Source organism: Monopterus albus, unplaced genomic scaffold, assembly GCF_001952655.1.
Source record: "Monopterus albus unplaced genomic scaffold, M_albus_1.0 scaffold130.1, whole genome shotgun sequence".
Classification (NCBI taxonomy): domain Eukaryota; kingdom Metazoa; phylum Chordata; class Actinopteri; order Synbranchiformes; family Synbranchidae; genus Monopterus; species Monopterus albus.
Genome location: NW_018128010.1, coordinates 807,573 through 824,917, shown reverse-complemented (window position 1 = coordinate 824,917; position 17,345 = coordinate 807,573). Strand labels below are relative to the sequence as shown.

General features: G+C 39.8%; 1 protein-coding gene across 4 annotated transcripts in view; it reads left to right on the top strand.

The window, feature by feature from the left end:
- Positions 1-17,345, top strand: part of LOC109967493 (neurobeachin-like) — a 193,426-nt gene that overhangs the window by 57,247 nt on the left and 118,834 nt on the right. For all 4 annotated transcript variants that reach the window (XM_020613099.1, XM_020613098.1, XM_020613097.1 and 1 more), the window contains exons 10-17: positions 85-218; positions 1,974-2,082; positions 3,730-3,882; positions 6,153-6,321; positions 14,442-14,521; positions 16,246-16,308; positions 16,631-16,728; positions 17,135-17,227. In XM_020613099.1, coding sequence (XP_020468755.1) covers positions 85-218; positions 1,974-2,082; positions 3,730-3,882; positions 6,153-6,321; positions 14,442-14,521; positions 16,246-16,308; positions 16,631-16,728; positions 17,135-17,227 — 899 coding nt within the window. The remainder of the gene's footprint in view (positions 1-84; positions 219-1,973; positions 2,083-3,729; positions 3,883-6,152; positions 6,322-14,441; positions 14,522-16,245; positions 16,309-16,630; positions 16,729-17,134; positions 17,228-17,345) is intronic.

The window sequence follows — 17,345 nt, the reverse complement described above, 5'->3', positions numbered from 1 at the left end:
GTCAACTTCCTTTGGTATTGATTCATTCATTCCTGTGGCACTGGTTTTAAAATGTCATTATGAATTTGCGTTTTATCCTCATAGGATGTCAAAGCCACAGTGACTCACTCCATCCATAGTGCCATCCACTCCATTGGTGGGATCCAGGTGCTCTTTCCACTTTTTGCTCAGCTGGACTATCATCAACTGAATGACAGCCAGGTGGAAACCAGTGTATGGTAAGATGGAGAAATACTGTTACTGCACAAGACAACTTGACCTCCTGGAAATCTGAGTTGCCTTATAAACTATGTACATTAAATTGTAGGTGGCAAAAGCTCAGTTTGCTATGAATTTGATTACTTTTGATCTTTGAATTTTGAACCCTTTTCAACTTGTGTTTCAGGAAATTTGTAATAAACAGAAATAATGAATTCTTAAAATTGCAGAAGGGTAATTTTTTCTTTAAATGTATATTTCATCTTTCTTTACCACAGAGACACATCTATTGCTTTCTAATTGGGATGTCATAAACTTGTTATTATTATCACTCTTATTGTGGTTTCAGACAGTAAATCTCAGAGCACAGAAAGTGAGAAATCTGCAAAAAAAAAAAAGGTTACAAAGCAGCAGTGAGCTGTTGCTTTGTTAAATCTGAGAATATAGCTTTGAATGACATATTATGCACTTTTTATGTACAATTTATGTTCTGTTATTATACACTGATACTGGTACTATATCTGTAGTAAACCACTACCTTCTTTGGTCAAACTGTAGTCCAGTTGTCAGAATTATCTCTGCCTGCTGGTTCAGACTCCTCTCATCGTGTCATCCTGAGCTGGTCAGTCTAAAGCTTCTCCACTGCGGAATTGAGTCTGAGCTCTGCTCTAATCCTGTGTTAGTTCAGCGACAGCAGTACGCCTTGTTAGATGGAGTGGCCGCGCAGCACAAACCCCTAATGCTTGTTGCTCTCTGCCTCTGTCCTTTCCTCTTTTCTCTGCTCTTTATTCCAGTTTCTCTCTCACTAGCATGTTTAGGATCTTCACCTCACAATGTGTAACTTCCCCCAACACTTGCTTTGTCCTTCACTTGGCTTTTAGAATCCTTCTAAAGCCTGCTGGGCTGAAGAGTTTAAAGCTTCTCCCACAAGTATCGCTCTACAATGACTGTGGATCTGCTGTGGCTATTCTCAATAGCACCCTCAAACAGTGATTAAAAATCCTTTTAGGAAACATCTTTTCTTATGTTGCTCTGCGCCATATTGAATTCAAAACAGTCGCCACTGCTCTGCCAAATTGGAAGGAAGCTGTGCTTGCAGTAAAGGATTAAAAGCTAAACTAAGAGTACCCAGAGTTGACATTCACCCAGGTCTGTACAGTATGTGTTCCCTCTGGCTCAGCTGTAGCTAAGCAGAAGCAGTAGTGAGAAATGAGCAACTACAAACTAACATGGTAAACAAAAAAGACACACAGAAGAGTAAAGTTGGCATTCGACTGGATGGGTTTGTATGCGTGTGCAGTATCTATGGGCAAGCCTGCGCAGGAGTGATTGTGTCATTGTGATTGTGGGGCCAATAGAAGATGTGAGGGAAAGCCGATTAAAAAGTGTCACCAACCACACTGTCACTCAGCCAAAGGCTTAAACTGAAAAGCCCAGTCACAAAGAGAAGCATTGCCTTTAGTGTACTGCCTTGACTCCTTCAACACCCCCCTCTCACCTTAGTACAGATACATACACACCCAGTTACGACTCACTCCCCAGACCACTCTGTCCCTAGATACCCCAGTGAGCCAGTCTTATCTTGTGAACTGAGGAGAGATGAAAGTGCTGTTCTGGAGTTCCCAGCTGACTGCCGACTTCCTTTGAAAATTATCTTGTGTTTTTGCCCTCTGCCACACTGTCTTCTTATGCTGCTGTAATTTATAGAATAACTCCTTCACCACCTGATGTGTGTATTTTATCCCTGCATGAGATGGTGTCTTCTTGTTTTGCAGTGCCACTCTCCTGGCTTTTCTGGTTGAGCTGCTCAAGAGCTCTGTGGCCATGCAGGAGCAGATGCTGGGAGGAAAGGGCTTTTTGGTGATTGGATACCTGCTAGAGAAGGTATAGTAGCACATTCATAACATATCATAGCTGTTTCCCAGCCTCAGTAACACATCAGTTCTCAGGAACTTGCCATTTCCAAATAAAAAAATTTTTCCCCCCCCCCAAAAAATTTTTTTTTTTTTTTTTTTTTTTTTTTTTTTTTTGCACATTCACGCTCAAACTTAGAGATCTCAGTTCAGGTAGACTGAAAAACTCTGCAGACTTTTCTCAGTTTGAGCAGATAGTTGAAGAATGGATATGTCTGATTCTTGATTTTTTGAGTGAAATAATGGGAAATGATACACTGATGCGCAGTTTTAACAAGTTTTTCACTGAAAATCCTAAATTCTTTTGCCTCTCTCTGTGCTGTATCTTGTCTGAATTCTCCATGCCCTGGCTGCAGTCTGATCTCCCATTGCCTGTAGCAGTCCTGTGTGTGTCTTTGAATTAAACAGAGCTAGAGGAAGAAAACCACAGGACACCCCGGCCACCCCCCCCCCCCCCCAGGTGTTTTGTCTTTCTACATCAATCTTAGTTTATCCATTTGTGATGCAGATCTAGCAGCTTGCCAACCTCCCCAGAGTGCTGGCTCTTTTGGAGACCTGAGAAATGACTCTACTTTGTCACTCAGTGACTTGCCTGCCTGCTGGCTTCAGCTGCTGTTAACTAACAGCCAGGCAAGAATCAGCACCTGAGAGCTGCAGTTTTTTTCTCACTTCTATCCCACTGCCAGGTTTCACACTTCCATATATCACACCATCTGTTCATGATCTGTTTGTGCCACACCTTTCCGTCTCCTCGTACCTTCATTTTTATCTCTCCTGCCCTCACCAAGTTCCCACCTGGGCAGAGAACAGGTGCGAGACAGGAGTGGTAACGGTATGGGTCAAAGTGAAATTCTCTGCAAAGTCAAGCATCTATAACATGTTCTTATTTTGTTCAAACATTTTTTAGGTTCACCAACTTGACAAAATGACTAAGCAGATGAATTTATCACATGTGCCAACATGCTAACCTGTAGGTACAGTGGGTATAGAAAAGAATCGCCCCCTTTTCAAAACATTCGCATTTTGTTGTTTCACAGCCTGGAATGAAAACGCACACACACAAAAGAATTTTTGTAGCTTTATTTACTCAATGCAGCTTACAAAATACAAGTGAAATAAAAATATCAACAGTTCTGAAAAATAAAAAATGGGAATTGATTTGGATAAGGATCACCTCCCTGCAGTAATACTTTGGGGAACCATCTTTTGCTTTGAGTATGTTTAGATACTTCTCTACCAACTTTGCACACCTAGACTGAGTCACTCTTCTTTGCAGAACTGTTTAAGCTCAGTCAAATATGATAGTGACTGCAGTCTTCAAGTCATTCCACAGATTTTCAATAGCAATCAAGTCTGGGCTCTGACTAGGCCTTGTGAGGGCCTGGATCTTTTTCTCATTCAGCCACTCTGTGGTCAGCTTGGCTGTGTGCTTCGGGTCACTGTCATGTTGAAAGGAGAACTTTCTTCCTGTCTTCAGCTTTCTGGGAGATGGCAGGTTTTCCTCAAGGATTTTATAGGCATCTGTTGCTGACCACTTCTAGTGTTTACAAATACCAAATGCTTTATATGCTTGGAAGTATGATAATTGTTTTACATTATTTTGTGCTTTTCTGTACAGTCATCGCGTGTGCACATCACCAGGGCTGTATTAGAGCAGTTCCTCTCCTTTGCAAAGTATTTGGATGGTTTGGCACATGGGGCACCACTACTGAAGCAGCTTTGTGACCACATCCTGTTCAATGCTGCCATCTGGATCCACACTCCTGCCAAGGTGAGCCCCTGCAAGTAACTTAGCCCATGGAGGGGCAGGTGTCTTTGCAAGTAATCTGGCTGAAATGGATGCTTATCGGGTGCTTTCAACCACAGGAGGCTTTTTTGCATCATTATTGCTTTTGCAAAGACAAGAACTGAAACTGTAAATCCTCAGAAGTGCCTATATTATAAAGGAAATATCAAATCAAATTTATTTATATAGCACGTTAAAAACAACATCCAGCTGACCAAAGTACTTTACATGGCAGAATAAAATCACAATAAATGACTAAAATAGAATAAATAAGTTCAGTGCAAAAAAATTAATAATAATAATAACGGTGCAAATTTAGCATGTTGTACTTTTTTTTTACTGAAGTGTCTGGAGAACAGCTTCAGTGTTCCTCTGTTGGAGGGAGGAAACATCATCCTTCCAAAACATTGTGTTCAACATGTTTTTTCATACTCTGTAAGTCATTCATTAACCTTGAGCTGCAATAATTAGTCAGTTCATTGATAGAAAATTAACCAGCAGCTGTTTTGAAGCAAACATCACCAACATTCTTTGGTTACACCTTCTTTAATGTGAAGACTTGGTGCTTTTTTTTGGTCATACCTCATAATAAACTGACTATCTTTGGAATGCTGGTTGGACATACAAGGCATTTGAAGACACCACCTTTGACTCTGGATTGTCAGAATGGACTTTCTGTGAATAAAAAGATGAAATAATCAATAAGATAATAATAATCAGTGATCCCATTATTTTTGTTCATTTCCACAAATTTATTCAGGACTTTCATTTAATTTTTTTACACATCTGTACTGTATGTATCACACTCACGTCGCTTTTGGTGAGATTCCCAGTGGCAGTAAGTGTTTGTGTAGGTGGTAATGAGTGCAGATGGAAAAAATAATTTTCCCATATTTTTCTGATTTGCCAACCATATTAATGAGCTAAATGCAAACTAGAGTATGTAGAGTCTGTCTGTTGAATGTTCAAATTGAATAATTTTATGTAGATTCACTCTTTGACAGTTTGTGCTTTGGGTCCAACTGTGACATTCACCAGAGAAGTGCCAAGTGTCTCGGGAGTCTTAAATTGAGCAGAGTGGGGCACATACAGAATATACAGTATATATTTTAATATTGTTTAATGTTTATAAAACATTCATAAATATTAAATAGTTGCAAAGCAGTTCATCATTTGCTTCCACTTTCCTGTCCCCAGTCTAAGTATTTCAAATGTTGTAGCATGTTTTTGTTAGTTTAATATAATTACCTGTATGAAAAAATGAGATGATGTATATCAAAGAAGATTAGTTTGTGTGACAATTATATTTGCCTCAGGAATGCTGCTATTGGGGCCATGAAAAATGAAAGGAGGAAATAAATACAAAAGTGACTGCAGGCTTGCCGGTGACACTACTTAGAAAAAGCTTAGAGCTTAGAAAAAAAGGGGCAATGAGCAAAACAGTGAGGTAATGAAGTGGGTTAGAGCATTTTTAGGTACACTGGGATAGAAAAAATGGCGTCAAGTCATTACCCTCAAGCTACACAGGGTACAGAAAGCCAGCAGTGTGAATGATGGAAGCATGCAATTGGCATTAATTACATGGGCCCACTGACCTAGGAGACAAATAAGAATTTTTGAGTGCTTTACTTTTATGCTCTCAAATCAAATTGCAAACAACATGGTGTTCAGTCATTCCCAGCAGTTCATTTCAGTAGCCTTAAAATATATCACATCATGTTCACATCATAACCACACTGCCTCCTTTCATCGTGACTCACATTTGAGTCATTAATTTCCTATCATTTATGACATGTGAGCAGAAGCCTTCAGTGTTTAGTGCTGGAATGACTGTGGTGGAATTAAGGATTCTTGTCAGGTCAGGTATGTTGCTAATTACAGCGGACATGCTAATCATCACTGAACAGACTGGAGCTGTGACAGTTATGAAATGAGTCGTATAGGGTCAGGTCTGTTGCTGATTACAGCAGGCATGCTAATCATCACTGAACAGAGTGGAGCTGTAACAGTTATGAACTGGAGGCATATAGGGTCAGTGACCATCCCTATCATACACCTGCAAGGATAAAAGGCTCCGCTCTCATGCAATTCACAACTGTAAAATGTCTGGGTTAATTTAAAGAGGTGGTTCAGGGGATTAAGCTGTCATTGTATATACTGTACTTTAAAAGTGCAATTCCACTGTGTAGTTAAAAGCATGAATACCTGTACAGCAGTTACACCTGTGTGTGTGTGTGTGTGTGTTCCCATTTCAGGTGCAGCTCTCTTTGTACACATACCTTTCTGCTGAGTTCATTGGCACAGCAACCATCTACAACACTATTCGTCGAGTGGGCACAGTGCTTCAGCTCATGCATACACTGAAGTACTACTACTGGGCTGTCAACCCTGCAGACAGCAGTGGCATCACACCAAAGGGTCTTGGTGAGCATAGTTAGCATTTGGATTTCTTTTTTTTCAGTGTAAGCTGGGTTTATTTGCTTTTTGCTGCAAATTGTTTTTTTTCACCATGAACAGTTCCCCATTCATTTGAAGGCTAATCCAAGTGAAGCTTAGCGTTTTTGGAAAAAATATTACCAAGAATGAACTAATCTTATTCAGTGTGTGCAGTCACAAGCCTGCTGTCAAAGGGTTGTGCTGAAATGGCAGCAACTCCCCCACATTTGGAATGACTCATCTCCACATGAAAGTGCTGGCCTGTCAGCTGTTAGGCCTGTGGCCATCACTGGAGATGGCAGTGAGGTAGACACGCCACATCAATAATGTCATTCTGCTAGGTTGCTCGCTGTGGGTGTTAGCCCTCTGAAACCTGGGCCAGTAGTATGACTGGTATCCTCAGTCTATGAAACAACATTATGTCACCAAGCAGAACTGTCATTTCCTTTTTGGTCTACATTATTCCTTCCTAAAACTATCTTTCATAGTTTAGGGGTTGTTTTATAAGGGTCCTGTCAGCTCAGTATATGGTACACCAAGGCCTAATGAAATTACTTCCTGAAGGTTAAAGGCTTGTGTTCTGGAAATGTTCATGTTGTACTTGTCACACAGTCAGTGGTGATTTCTTACAAAAAAGATTTTTCTTTACCTCCACCAGTATTGTTAGCAGCACTGATAATTTATATCACACATGTGAACTTGACTTTTATTAACACTGCAAGATGAAAAATTCCTACAGGTAGTGTCAGGGTTGGATGAATTTTGTGGCATTTTAGCTTGTGTGCTGTATAGTATGGATGCAGCCATCTTAAATGGCTGGCTGGTCCTTGACAGAACCTTGGCTGACCCGTGGTTGGTCTCTGTCCGGTCCCAGCTTCTGACTGGAATGTGATCACCATGATGATGCAGTGATAGCAGCGCCGCCTTGTGAACGCCCCTAAGCACTATTTGTTGAAGCGGGAAATAAGAGGAAAATCAGACGTTTTTCACATTTCAGCACCAGTCTTCGCCAAAAAGACACTATCTGTAGCTTTAGTTGATCAAGAGGCACCTCATATGCCACATTGAGGCACTTGGCCTCCATTCATGATCTTTTAGGGGGTGATCGTAATTGGCTAATAGCTGTATGGATTGCTAGACGGTAGTTAGCTGAGGTGGGCATACATATCTGTAAGTTAGGTCAGTCCATGGGCCCCTCAGTCTCGCTCTCACTGTGCTGTCCCTTATCAATTGTTGTGCTGTACAAGGGAACTTTACAAGACTTAATATGTGATGAAAGCTGACCCTGTCTACAGCTGTAGGCTTGTAGGATCATGAGCTACGTATATGTAGCTATGTAGCTTGGGCATCAGAGGAACCTTTCTCTTCTTGTCCACTACATTGGGCCTCTGAGTATTTTTTTCCTTCACCACTGTTGAACAATAGATTTTGATCTGAAAATCACTTGACTGAGAAATCTGTTTCTGTGTAGCCCCGGGCACTGTAGCTTTGTATAGGAGTATCACAAGACCAAGCAGTTTCCTGATTTGATTCAAGTCAGACATGTCAACACAAGTTTTAAAAACACAAAATGTATCTATAGGCTGCTCTACAATGTACTCGCTGTAGGTTATGCATTCACACAGTCATAAAAATTACAAAAAAAATCATATAGCTATTGGCAGTATGCTGTGTATGTGTAGATGTTTGGTGATGACAGGGTCTTTGAGTGACTGATACCTACAGCGGCTCGTGTATACTCACCTGTCAGGCAGCGAGGAAGCTGGAACCAGGGCAGGAGGTAGAACAGAATTCAGGATTGTAACTAGCTTTGTTCTCTTCAAGCACATTCTGGGGTAGTTTCATCTGAGTGGGAACTGGCTGAGATGAAAGTCATTACCATGTTCGAGGCCATGGTCCACTGCCAGAAAACAAATTGCCACTTTTGGATTGTGAGCTTTTTGCTGGCCAAAATGGAGATCAAGAACCTCAGGGTTCTGTTGCTGAGTGAGGACAATGAGATCAGCAGGTAGATTGGTCAGAAGTAATGCGGGCTGTGCTTTCAACTCCCATGGTGAACAGTGAGCAGAGGGTTAGGAAAAGCTTATGATTTAACTTTCATCTACAGTACTGTGTAGTCATGAACAGCCCCAAATGGAATGTGCAAATTTTAATTTTTTTTTTTTTATTACAGATCTCTGCAGATATTCAGGATGGAAATCTGTGGAGCTCTGCAGAGTGATTTATTTGCTTGTAATGTAAAAGAAAATATTCATTTAGCTAACAACAATTATTTTTAAGGCCAAAGTAAGCACAAAAATGCATTAAAGCAACCTTAAGTAATCTTGAGTAGGCTGAAAGAAATCACTTTATATGAGCTTCTAAATTTAAGAATCAGTTAAAGTGTGATCATTTTTTGGAAATTCCATCAACATAAAATTTAAGGACACATGGCCACTGAAATGCAAAGTTCAATTTCTTTAGAGGTAGGCTACTGACCGACCACCATGGAAAACAGAAAGGTGGGTGGGGGTTTGGGTTAGCAGTGTGCGTTTTCAGACTATCTCATCAGGAGACGGTTATCAATTAACAGACATTAACCTGGGTTGTTCATGCAGGCTACTGAGGGAAACAGCTCTAGAAGTTTGACATGAGAGATGTCACAGATTGTTGTTTAAGGAATGAAGAAGACATGCTAGACAGAGATGTGCAACTATCCAGACAAGGTGTGAAGTAGATGTGAATATCAAATCCTTGGCTTGAAAATGACTGTAAATGAGAAAAAACAGTGACAACATCACACAACTGTTGTGCACATGCAGGCAGGGGAAACGTGATTACAATCAGTTTCTTTTTTTTTTTTTTCAAAAGCTGCGGAAAATATGTAGAAGTGTCTTCAGAATTCTCGGAATCAAGTTCCTTCACAAGGTGTTTAGGTATGTGTCAGGACCCAGTAGAGGATTATTACAATGTTAAGATGGGTCCAAAAATGAAACAAACACATCATTCAGTCCTTTATTGCTGCCAGTTAGGTAACTATAGAACATACTGTATTTCTGAAGAAGTACAAATTCTAAAAAGCATATCAGACCTGATGGACTGCACATTGACATCCACCTCTTCATAGTTTTTTGACTACAAAGAAGTGTGCATGTGCACATATTTGACCACATATTTGTTAACCACCTCCCTCCATTGAGCTTTCTACTTCAGCCTTCACTAAATGTGGCCTTATCAAGCTGAACTGTATGCATGGAGCTGATTGTCAGAGTTTCTGAGGAAGCCATATCTTGAATGAATCAACTTCCACTCCAGGTAATTTTCAAGGTGGGTCTGGTTCCATTGATTCATGCTTGATTTGGCAGGTCACTTTTTCTTTCTGTCCTTCCAAACCGTGAAATTACTAAACAAAAACACATGCAAAGAGGGAGAGAGCCATGCAGATAATTAAGTGTTCAATTATAGGATGCAGAGAGGATGTTTAAAACAAAGCTCCTCTGGCAGCTCACTCTAATTCTGGAAGAGCCTCTGCTTTTTTTCCCTCACGTCTTTATAGAGAGTGCTATCACATTAAAGTTGTGTATCATTTGGTCACAGAGAATCACTGCAGGCACACCTATTGCTCAACTCTTCTCCGGCAGGGACATGTGCCCACTAGCCCACACATAATCTGTCTCAATGTCTGTCACTCACTTTTTGTCTCTACCTCTGCTCTGCCTCTGGTTAACTAAGTAATGAGCTGCACAGCTGTTCGTCCAGTCACCATGTTCAAGTCAAGCTGGTTGTGTTCCCATTGTAGGACAAATGGCCAGTGACAGATACACAGATATGCTTCAGAGGAATAATCTGATCTGAGCTTGTGGTTTAATTGAGTTTTGTGTGTGCCTTCATTCTGATAAATTAATTTAATGTAAGACACAAACTACTGATCACATAGAAGTCAAGGAATGGTCTGCTGCATACATGCTCTTCTTTCAACACTGCTTTATTTCAGATTTACACATGGGAAATTTACTGGAGCAAATGAAGGTTAGGCGGTGTATAAGAGAACTTTCTTGTTCACTTTTAATGTTTATTTCCTCACGTTTGGCCTGTGTCTTATGAAATGTTTAGTTATTTTAGCTTAAAATCAACATTCTGATGTTCTGAACAGAACAGATTAAGCAGGCACAGCACACATTAGTTATGACTTGAGAAATGTTCTGGAAACCAGTTATTACTCCTGTGATGAAAATATTGTTGCATTAGAGTGTTGCTGACTTTCTATGTTTACCAAGAGCATTTTAAATACAGTTGAAGTTAAAATTTTACATACACCTTAGCCGAATGCATCCAAACTCCAGCCATTTTGTCACAACTGTGGGAGTCTGCCTGGGGTCACTGTCCACTTGGAGGATCCATTTGCAGCCAAACTTTAACTTCCTGGTTGATGTCTTGAGATGTTGCTTCAATATACAGTGGGTACGGAAAGTATTCAGACCCCCTTAAATTTTTCACTCTTTGTTATATTGCAGCCATATGCTAAAATCATTTAAGTTCATTTTTTTCCTCATTAATCCTCCTGTCACAGACATAAGTATGGGAGCGAAGGTCAGACATCCTCCCATTTCTTCCTCCAGCACTTCATGAATGAAATCCCTCCCTGCTGAGCGGTGAGTCCCGGATATCGTTTAGATTAAGTCTGCAGTCCTCCATGTATTCTCACTTGTGTTTGTTTTATAATTGATTTATTCATCCACTTTTCTTTCAATAATAAACTATTTAATGTGCAATTCCTGTGAGTTCCTGTGATGAAAGATTCATACTGTCGATTTTTAGTTTTCACCTACACTTTAAAAGTCTTCATCTGAAAGCACTGGTTTGGTTGGCGCAGTAAAAACAACATTTTCCTGTCTGGTTTTCTAATATAAAATATGAAGAATATTTAATTTGACTGATGAGGGTCATTATTATAAAGATAGTGTTTTTGTTTGTTTGGTAAGTACATGTTAAGTACATCTTGTCAGTCAGAATGAAATATCCTGATGTAGAGTACTTTGAAAAGTGCACTCATATGTCATCATAAACCACATTATTATGATTTACCATTTAGATTCATTCTGAAGATGTTAGATATTACCAGGCATCTGAGGAAAAGTACAACCGGGTCATGTACAAACAAATGTTTTCTTTTTCACAGATTTGACACCACATAAAAAAGAAGACAGTTAAAAAAAGGGGAAGTGGCAAATTTACTGAATCTCAAAACTCAAAACTGCTTTGTGTGGTCACACAGCTTTCTCCTTCCCATTTTTATTCAACCACCAAACCTACAACTGCTTTTAAGAGAAGCACATTAAATCACATTTTTGACCATCTTTCCCACATTTTCACACCGACTCATCTATCTGGGTGAAACAGACCAAAATGCCACTGAAGCAAAATGACATGTTAAACATGACGACCAACGTTTACCATCCAACCTGACAGCACTGGAGAGGATCTGCAAGGAGGAATGGCAGAGGATCCCCAAATGCAGGTGTGAAAAACTTGTTGCATCATTCCCAAAAAGACTCATGGCTGTATTAGCTCAAAAGGGTGCTTCTACTAAATACTGAGCAAAGGGTCTGAATACTTATGACCATGTGATATTTCAGTTTTTCTTTTTTAATAAATCTGCAAAAATGTCAAATTCTGTGTTTTTCTGTCAATATGGGGTGCTGTGTGTACATTAATGAGGAAAAAAATGAACTTAAATGATTTTAGCATATGGCTGCAATATAACAAAGAGTGAAAAATTTAAGGGGGTCTGAATACTTTCCGTACCCACTGTATCCACATAATCTTCCTTCCTCATGATGCCATCTATTTTGTGATGTTCCCCAGTTCCTCTTGCAGTAAAGCATGATGCTGCCACCCCCGTGCTGTACGGTTGAGGTGGTGTTCTTTGGCTTGCAAGCCTCCCCCTTTTTCCTCCAGACATAACGATGGTCATTATGGCCAAACAGTTCAATTTTTATTTCATCAAACCAGAGGACATTTTTCCTAAAAAATAAGATTGTGCAGCCTTTTCAGTGGCAGTCTTGGAGCAATGGCTTATTCCTTGCTGAGAAGCCTTTAGATTATGTTGATATAGGACTTGTTTTACTGTGGATATGGATGCTTTGGTACCTGAGCGGTATGATGGCTGCATTGTCCCATGGTGTTTATACTTGCATAGTATTTTTTTATACAGATGAACGTTGTACCTTCAGGCCTATGTAGGCTGTTTAAAGGCACAGTCAACTGAGTATATGGAAACTTCTGACCCACTGAAACTGTGATATAGTGAATTATAAGTGAAATAATCTATATGTCAGCAACTGTTGAAAATATTACTTGTGGCTTGCGTAAAGTACATGTCCTGACTGACTTGCCAAAATGAGTTTTTTTTAACATAACATCTGTAGAGTGGTTACAAATCAGTTTCAGTGACTTCAGCTTAAGTGTATATAAACTTCTGACTTCAACTGTATAATTCGTGTTTTCTATAGGTTTACACAAGTAAGCAGGACACACACTATTGATTATGTACTGACTTTATCTTTCATAAGCTGAACTAAGAATCCTGCATTAATCACACTGACACAAAATGTTCTTCAATAACAGCTTTTTCTTGTGGTGCCCTTGGGATGCAGGAAGTAAAGCAATCGGTGAATGAAAACAAGAGCTGCTGAGCATAATTGGCTGTGAATAACTTGGATGCAGTGGTGATGATAATAATGTTCTTATCATCCCTTCCATGTCAGGGTTCGTCCCCTGCACTGGGTTTTGCTCTCTCACTCTGTTAATCAGTGTCGGGATGCAGCGGCATATGCCATCCTCCAGCAACCTCAGGGAGCCCCATCACTGATTACATTGACTGGCTGTTGAGACAGCAGGATGGTCAGGTGTCATCATGGCACTGTTCCCTTTTCAAATGAATATGTGTTCAGCCAAGGTGGAGGTTTGAGTTTATCAGGGCTTAGCAGAGACGAAAGACACTGGGCAAAGTGATTACAGTAGTTTCCCTTAAGACTTCTACTGTTGTATTTGTCTCACTGTTTCATAATTCTGGAAATACAAAAGGTTTTTTCAGGGTGCACCAGATGAAAAAGAAATGAATGAATATATGTCTGATTTTACTGCCAAAATTGAGTGTTTGTGCTACAGCGCGAGTGCTGCTAATCTTGGGATTCATGTTTCTATTGTTAGTGCTAATATGTACCTTATCCTGTATTTCTGTTGTGTCTGATAGAATATTTATGTGTTGTTTTGGCTGTTGCTGCAGCCCATTAGTATGTATACTGGGCATATAGGCTTTTTGTATAAAAAAAACTAAAGAGCTCAGCATACTGAATAGGATCTGATGAACTCCTGTCCCAACCAAACCGGTACAGCTGCAGCAGCAGCTCTGTGATACTGTATGACAGCTAATCAATGCTTTCTGTCATATTCTGCCATTCATCTTTATTTGTAATACATACCTGCTGACAGCATTGGGTCCATCAGATGTTGAATAAGGTTCATGACAGGCATGGATTTCAATGTGAGGCCAACATTGGAGCATCAAAGTGATCTTAACCTGGCTGAGGCATTCAGGATAGTTTTAATGAGATTAATTAATGTGACTGTGATGACCTTGGGCTACCTGCCTGGGCACTGTGTTGTGGCCAAGACTACCTGGGATACTTCTTGGGACTTTGGATGCAGCACGACTGGTAAACAAATTCAGGTTGCATACTGAGAGTGGCCCCTTGTGAACTTAAAACGTGCCAGATATATAAACTACTAGTTGTTAATGTACAAATTTTTCTCATTAATAAAGTGAGCGATTCACTCCACTCCCTACTCCCTGTCTAGGCAGATGGTACAACCTAGTCCAACTTGTCATGCACGGTGAAGATGACATGGAAGGTGTTCAGGTTTCCTCTGCTTTTTTCAAATTCTTGAAGGGGGACCTTAGGCATCAAAGAGAAAAAGATGTCATTAGTGGCCCTAAAAACATTTTAATTATGAAAATAAACCATGAATAAAAGTGCCATTAAATGATGAAAAGACAAAGATTTCTTATTGGCTTCCAGTGCATTCTTTCTCAGTTTTATTGCTTCTCTCACTGTCTCCAACTACAGATGGTCCAAGGCCGACCCAGAAAGAAATAATTTCTCTGCGGGCGTTCATGCTTCTCTTCCTCAAGCAGCTCATCCTGAAGGTATAGCACACCTGTCGTCATGCCTTGAAGCCTCTCACACGGCTTGATTTTGAGCTGCATGGAAAAATATGGAGATTATCAACTCTCGCTGTGTTATCCTTTAAGATTTTCTGCCTGTCTGCTCCTTAATAAATTCAGTGCTAATATTTATTTATTTACTGTAAAAAGTTTGTGCTTGGAAGAATTAATTTATCTAACAATCATGAAAATATTAATAAATGACAGTTTTGATACTTATTTAATCACTTTCTGGTCTGGAAATACATGACAGCTAAATGCAGGTATATCATTAATTTTTTTATCCTTATAGTGCACAGTTTACTGAACAGTCAATGTATTGCTACCCACATCCAAGCATGCCACATCTCTGCAGATAATTATCCTACCACATTCTGTAGCGGGCTTTCCAGGACATTGCAGAAATAAGACGGGATAGAAAACAGAGTTGGGCGATAGTTACTCAGGATTTGCAGCTCATTTTTAGGCACTAAACAGTGAAATTGCATGTGCTCATATTTACTAAAGAGCCACAGTGAGGTTTTGCGCTGGAAAAATGGAAGAAATGCAGCACAGCAAGAATTTGTGCATTTGGTCTCATGCAATATACAGTAAATCAGTATGTATTTTGAGGCATTTACAATCAGTGATGCAGAAACCATGGAGGAATAAATGGAAATGTGTACAAATACCCTCAGCACCTGATTTTACTGAGACTCTGAGACAAATAACTGTGGCTGAAAGTTAATGTCAGGAGAAAGCAGATGTAACATTTGCAGCCCTGCTGTTAACTTGGCAGCTGTTAATCATCTGAGACCTTGTCTGGGGTAACATGTTTGAGGAGGGATAAGGTGTTTGGAAATCCTTCGCTTGCCAGAGGAGAATGTGAGGGGACTTTTACTGACTTTTAGGCAGCAGTGGAAGAAGTAGTCAGATTGTTCACTTTAGTAAAAATAGCTATACTACAGTGTAAAAATACTCTGTTGCAAGTAAAAGTCCTACATTCAAATTGTTACTTAAGTAAAGGTACAAAGGTATTAGCATAAAATATACTTAAAGTACCAAAACTACACATTATGCAGAATTGTACAGTTCTCATTAATGTATATCATATAATTGGACTATAATTATTGATGTATTAATGTGGTAAAGATAGAGCTAATGTTGACTACCTTATATGCTCGGTAGCTTGGGAATTTCCCACCAGGGATCAATCAAGTCTTGTGAAAATACTATATTTTATTCAATTAATCTCTGCTGAAGCATGTTCAAATTAATACAGTTGCAGCTGTGCTCATTTACATCATCAGTGTTGGTAAATATGCTGCTAAACTGAAAAATTGCGGTGCCACAATATTTTCCGCACCTAACAGTGATCTGCGACAGGTGTAATAAACATCCCCCATAGAGTCTACATGTTGTCCCCAGGCCAACATTTTTAGGCAAACCTAAGTTTTTTTTGTTTTTGGCGTTTTTTTGTTTAGTCTCATAACGGGTACATCGAGTGCACACCTGATCAATCATAATAAAAGACTGACACACAAAAATAATGCCTTCTTCTCTTCCTGCAGTAATTTCTAATACCTTTATTGAACTGTGATGGAAGAAAATTAAAAATACTGTGATGCATTTTGTCGGAATATTTGCTGACACTGTACCTTTAAAATGCAATGACCCTTTCAAATTATTTTTGTTTTTATATTTTTTTTCTTTATTCGTTCTTTCAGGACCGAGGTGTAAAGGAGGATGAGCTGCAGAGCATCCTGAACTATTTGTTAACGATGCATGAGGTACACGAGAGCCTATGTCTGCTGAAAAGGTTTATTTTTTCCAGCATTATATCTAACCACAACAACAAATTCATCTTTTTGGATGGCTAATGCACTGTTCATTGTGCAGTGGCCAGCTACTGCCCCCTGTACTGCCGTAAGGTGTATCAGGGGCCCAGGTGTATTCTGCAGTTGCACATGAAACAGTTGCCAAATAGATTATGTCTGTCTAGCAGTTGCAGACTCTGTGCAAGAACAAAAGCACAATCTTATTCTTCGCCTGCTCCATTTTCTATCTTTATATATCTCTCTCTCATTTCCTTTCTTCCTGGTTTGTCTGCAGGATGAGAATTTGCATGATGTGTTGCAGTTGGTGGTAGCCCTCATGTCTGAGCATCCAGCCTCCATGATCCCCGCTTTTGACCAGAGAAATGGAATACGGTAAGGCCCTCAGGGGAAGACACTATTCAGGCACAAAATGAAGAGGTTATTTCAGCAAATACACCTAAAGACCTAACACCTGTGCTGCTTCTGTGTGCCTACATGGTGCATGAATAATTCTTGTTTAGTGTGAAAAATAAAACTATGCATGGAAAAGAGACAGTATTAACATTGATTTCACAGTTTAACACAGCTGGTCAAACTGATTCTATGAAGTGTAACACCACTTGTGAGTTTTGAGGAAAAGGCTGCTGCCTTCATTAGAATATTCTTTCAGTGCTAATGTAAAGTCACTGAAGGAAAGTGGCCGTCAACCAGTGCAGGGCCTTTTCCTGTAGAAGGGCTATATTTTATTCTGTCGAAACTATGTGCTGTTTCCAGCTTTCACTGTTTGTGTCTATTCCAGAGTAATCTACAAGCTTATGAGCTCAAAGAATGAAAGCATTCGAGTACAATCCCTTAAAGTCCTTGGGTACTTCCTCAAGCATTTGGGCCACAAGTAAGTAGCTCATTCCATCAGCTGCATGTACTGTATGTAGTACATTCTAATTGCACACAGTGTTTTTTCATTCATTTTCTACCGCTTAGTCCCTGAACGGGGTCACGGGGGTGGGGAG